At 45.3% G+C, this 5,245-nt stretch overlaps 1 protein-coding gene across 4 annotated transcripts in view; it reads left to right on the plus strand.

Annotated features, from left to right (window-relative positions):
• The window catches only part of Pxylp1 (2-phosphoxylose phosphatase 1), an 82,281-nt gene that overhangs the window by 32,691 nt on the left and 44,345 nt on the right, over positions 1-5,245 (plus strand). For all 4 annotated transcript variants that reach the window (XM_004834348.3, XM_087186243.1, XM_087186242.1 and 1 more), the window contains one exon: positions 5,106-5,237. In XM_004834348.3, the coding sequence (XP_004834405.1) occupies positions 5,159-5,237 (79 nt within the window). In that variant the 5' untranslated portion in view covers positions 5,106-5,158. Of the gene's footprint in view, positions 1-5,105; positions 5,238-5,245 lie in introns of those variants that run through there.

Below are 5,245 nucleotides of genomic sequence, written 5' to 3' on the forward strand. Positions count from 1 at the left end.
GGCAGAACCATGCATTCCGGTTCCTGCATGGGACAATCATACACGCACAAGTGAGCACGCACACATACATACACACACACACACACACCTGCCCTTTGGGATCCTACCTGTAGTGCAAACATAAACTTCTTCAAATCCAGCAAATTTTGGATTCTGTCATCATTATTTAGCCTTTTTTTCTTTTCTTTTTTTTGTTTTGTTTTGTTTTTGGTACTGGGGCTCAAACTCAGTATCTCATGCTTTCCAGGAAGACACTGTGCCGCTGAGCTACAGCCCCAGCCCACATAGCCATTTTTTAAAACTAAGAACAGGGCCGAGGATTTAGCTCAGTGGTTCTGCTGCCTGCCTTGAAAGTGCAAGGTCCAGAGTTCGATCCCTGGTACCAAAAACAAAAAAACTAAGAAAAAAGCCTGACCTTCATTTCTATGTCTTCTGGTGAAATGGACTCTAGAGGATGGCATGTTTGTCCCAGGGTTTGGTATCCCTCTGGGTTGAATAACATGCCTAGGGCTGTAATCACACCAAGCTGGTCACCAGCACAAGTGAAAGTAATGGGACTCTGACTGTGCTGGAAAATTCAGAAGGAGACAGGTACCAAAGCCCAGAAAGTATCAAGGTGAAACATTGGATGTCCCCACTGTTCGTCAATAAAAAGCCTTAGATGGGCATAGATGACAAGAGTCCAAAGACTAAGCAGTAAAGCAATTGTATGATCCTAGCCATCTGGTTAACCCAACATACCCTCAGTGTTTTACATCTGGACTAAATATAGCCTCTTTCCCAAAAAGCACTAAGCATATTAAAGAATGGTGACAAGGTAGAGATTTGCATGCAATGCCTGCAAATGTGATTATGGAAGTCTAGATCCTGGCTTTGAATTTCCTGGTAAAGATGCAAAGCATTTTCTCTTTATTGTATCAGTTGGCTTTTGCTTTGTATCAAGCTCCCAAAACTTATTGGTTTAAAACAACAACCATTATATTTGCTTGCATTTCCTAGGTCGGCCATGTGATTCTTTTAGTCTGGGCAGACTCTACTGATAGCAATCAGCTGGTGGCTTAGCTGGAGCCTAATGGTCTAGGGTGGCCTCACTCACATGTTTGATGACTGGTAGACTGGCTGTTTGAAGACAGCATGGGCAGGAACTGCTTGCCTATGCTCTACATGGTTTTTTCATCCTCCAGTAAAGGAACCTGGGCATCCTTACGCGGTGGTCTCAGTGTTCCAAAAGTAACAAAGAAAGACAAGCTTCATACCTAAGTACATTTTAAGCCTCTCCTTACAACACATGTGCTATCCTTCCATTGTGCAAAACAAATCCCTTGTGCAGACTGAGAGTTGGTGTGGGAAGAGACTATAATATGAGGGTATGGATGCAGAAAAGTGGGAGCAAATTGGAGGCCATTACTGCAACAAATCCCACCATGCTATAGAAGCCTGAAGTTTAACCCAATAAGGAGCAGTTGTTTCCATCTGATGTCCAATCCAAGGGCAACGCTGAACTACATTACGGTTAATCCCTGTATGAAAAGGCAGTGTCAGCTAAAACCATAGGAAATCAGCATAGCTGTTTGGTGGCCTCAGCGGAGCTATTCTGGTAGCTGTTCTGTTCTGGTGGCCTCACCTGCCAGCCTCTGAGATGGGAAATCCCCTAAGGAGCTACAAGAAGAAAGTTGCTGAAGGGCCAGGTATGGACCAGCTGCACAAGAAAGGCCTGCCCCTCCTACATCCAAACCCAGGACCCCACGTAGAGGTAGTAATCAGGGACCAGTGACTTCCCAGGCCTAGGGTGAAAGGCCCAAAGACAGGATGTGAGCCAGAGCTGCAGAGGGAGGGATGTGGACGAGAACACGTGAATGTTGCATGCTTATATACCCAGAGGAGCCAAAAAAAACTTCTCAAGAAACTCCATCTGAGTGGTGGTGCACACCTGTAATCCCAGCACTTGAGAGGCTCAGGCAGATCATCATGAATTCAAGGCCAGTGTGGGCTACATAGTAAGTTCCAGGCCTGCCTGCACTACAAAGTGAGACCCTATCTCAAAAAAAAAAAAAACCAAACAAACCAAAAAAAACCCTCCATCTTAAACCCTGTTACCCAGGATTCCTCCTGGGAAACAATAAAAAGTGAACAGAAAAGAAAGCTAGCAATGACCATTATCTGTGGAAAGCCTCTTGTGTACTGGGATTATACTTGGCTTGAGTTTGGTTGTGACAACATCCTGAGGTAATTAGCCCAAACTTCCAGATGAGGAAACAGATTCGGGGAGGCCAAGTAATTGGCCTAAATCACTGAGCCTGTGATATGTTTGAACCCATAGCACTGTGGGTTTCTCTGCACCTGGCTGCCAACACAGTCCCATAAGACGTGGCATCATGAAGCAGTAGGACTGCTTCTAGCATGACCCTTGTCACGGGAGAACTTGGAAAGACCCCAGAGGCCATCTCCCAGGCAGGAACTCTGGGAGATGTTTATGGAAAGGACATAGAGAATGTTCACAGAGGGCCTCAGCCTCCGGGAAAGGTGGTGGAGGAAACCATGAAGAAACACCCAACATGTTTGTTGTTGGAAATGTAGAAACACTAAACAAATTTGCTCTGAACCTTCTCCATCATCTATACTCTTCTGTCTACCTACTCACCTCCCAAATTAAAAGGATCACTGTCTAAAGGGGCTGTTGATGGTATAGGTCCTATTGGGAATGATGGAGGTGCTGAGCCACTCTGAGGCCTGTGGTGTTTGTAGGAGCATAGGCTATGGAGGCAGGAGTGTCTGAGAAGTGAACTTGTTCTGTGCTGATTGACAGGTTGGGAGTGGAATCACTGGGTGGACGTGTGGAACTCTAGAGGCCCAGAGATCTCATTTTGCATCCTGGCACCACCACGTAAGCTTGTGCCCCTGATTTCCTTTTTTTGTTTGTTTTGTACCAAGAATTGAACTCAGGGCCTCAAGCTTGCCAGCCAGGCACAAAGCCACTGAGCTATATCCCAGGTCCTTCCCCTGATTTTCAGTGTTCTGCCTGCACACTGGAGCTGCAACACCACCCTGCAGAGTGTAAGCTGGGGAGTGTCAGGGGCCCACATGGCAGCTGCTCGAGCTCTGCTCAGTGAGTGGGAGTCCAAGGAAATGGATGACATAAGCAGTTAGGAGCCCTCAGCTCCTGCTTGAGGGGCTCCTCCTGCCCCAGGGTGGGAAGGCAGTCAAGAAAATGCATTAGCATTCCACTTCAGTATGTTTTGAAAACACTGAGGCCAGGGTTTGGAAGTGACCATTGTTGCATCCATGTTTATCCTCTGCGATGTTGGCCAAGCAGAAAAGTCTGTTCTGGGAAGGGGGCAGAGACTTTGATGTAACTTAGGTTGTTTTCTTTTGGTTTGCTGCTGAACCATCAGGCAAGGAACTCACTGGGCTGGATTGGAGGCCAGAGCCACCAGGTTGGACATTTTCTATCTTGTATTGGGGTTTGTTAGTATCAAGGGTGCACTGTCACTACAGGGGGAAACTGCTCAGATGAGCCATGCTCTGTGACTGTGGCCTTGGCCTCCTTGAGGTTCAACTCAGAAGTCCAGGACTCACCCCTTTACAAAGCATAGATTCTGCTGACCTCCCTTCAAGATCTGTGTGTGTCCTTTCCAGTGCCCTCAAGGTGTGGTTAAAACAAGCTAAAATTTCAGAAACAGAAAGCATTTCAGGGGGTCCCAAGTACATGCAATCCCTGGCAGGATCAGCCAGGTTAGAATCTATTTTTCCCAGAAATTCCAGACATCTTCTGAGGTCGATGAGTCTTCTCTCGGGCCTGGTGTGGGGAGTGTCCCCAGGAGGAAATGCAGATCAGTCTGTGACGCTGGCACACTGATCCTTGGGTCAGAGGCAGTGACAGAAGTAGTTCTCATTTAAAGGTATAAAACTGGAATCTGTTGGTTTATAAGAGATCCCAGTTGCTGGCCATACAGAGTCAGTTGTGAGAAGCAAGTATATTTTCATCAATCTTTTACCAAATACTGTATTCTGTTTTGATAGAAGGTCTGGCAGTGCCCTATTAAAGAAATGGTTTTCAAATGCCCATGCAGGAACCATGGAGAAAGACTGGGAAACGAGGGGCTGTAGGGCTCTGCCTCCTGCTCCAAATTTCTGTGATACATTTGATGCCAGATTTGCAATCCAGTGTCCTCCAGTACATTCACAGAGTTGGGCAACCCTCACTACACTAGCAGATGAGCTTCTATCTGACTTTGTCTATCAGAGCCTGGGAAAGATTCGAGTCTGAAATAATTGTTATTATCTTACTGCAGTTTAAGAACCTTTTCTAAAGAGACTGATTTTTAAGTTCTACTTGAAACCCTAAAGAGAACTAGGAAATAAAACTAATAGGTAAGACTGATAGGATAGTACCTCCACTCTTTGCTTTTTTCATAGATGCGGCATTTAGGGTTGCGTTCAGCATTTTTAAAGTCCTTTTGCACCATTCCAATGTGATCAGAAAGAATTAGAGTGAGCAGGATGAGGCTGTAGGAATATCTATGGATGCAACTGAAATAAGCTCAATCATCCAGAATGAGCGAGGCCTTTAATTAGCAGAAAGGTCTGGTTAGAGTAGGAGCAATTCTTCTAGCACCTTCCAGCCATCCCTGAAAGCATTGATTGCTATGGGCCACCTTACAATGATCAATATTCAGATTAGTGATTACAATTAAAGAAGACCAAAGTCATCTTAGCAAAGGTTCATTCACCAAAAAAAGTTGAAGATTTAAAGGTTGGAAGTGATATATAGTGGGGTCCATGTGAAGACTGTTGTCTGGCAGATTGTAAATGCTCAATAAATATCTTTATGTTTTTCTTTGGAAATGTCATGCATGTAAAATACTTATCTCATTCCCTGTTGATTCCAGATGAACTGCATATTCACGAGCTGGTTTCCTCTTATTGACTCAGTGGGAGCGTTCTCTTTTGGGCTTATCTGGGGACAAAGACTCACAGGGTGTGCGATTGTTATACAGTTAAGGATTCCTGCCTCCTGCCAGGGGACTGGGCTAACTGGATTATTTGCAGTTGACAAACTTAGTTTTCCACCCTGAACTTGTTTGTTGCCTCTGTTTTATTCACAGGACTGGTTCCTGATTTGAGGTGAAATCATGAAGAGAAAGTAGAACAAATAATAATGCTTTTCCGCAATCGCTTCTTGCTGCTGCTGGCCCTGGCTGCACTGCTGGCCTTCCTCAGCCTCAGCCTTCAGTTCTGTGAGTAC

The sequence above is a fragment of the Heterocephalus glaber genome, unplaced genomic scaffold, assembly GCF_053883595.1.
Source record: "Heterocephalus glaber isolate CG9 unplaced genomic scaffold, H.glaber_assembly_v1.0 deba00001504, whole genome shotgun sequence".
In the NCBI taxonomy this organism is placed as follows: domain Eukaryota; kingdom Metazoa; phylum Chordata; class Mammalia; order Rodentia; family Bathyergidae; genus Heterocephalus; species Heterocephalus glaber.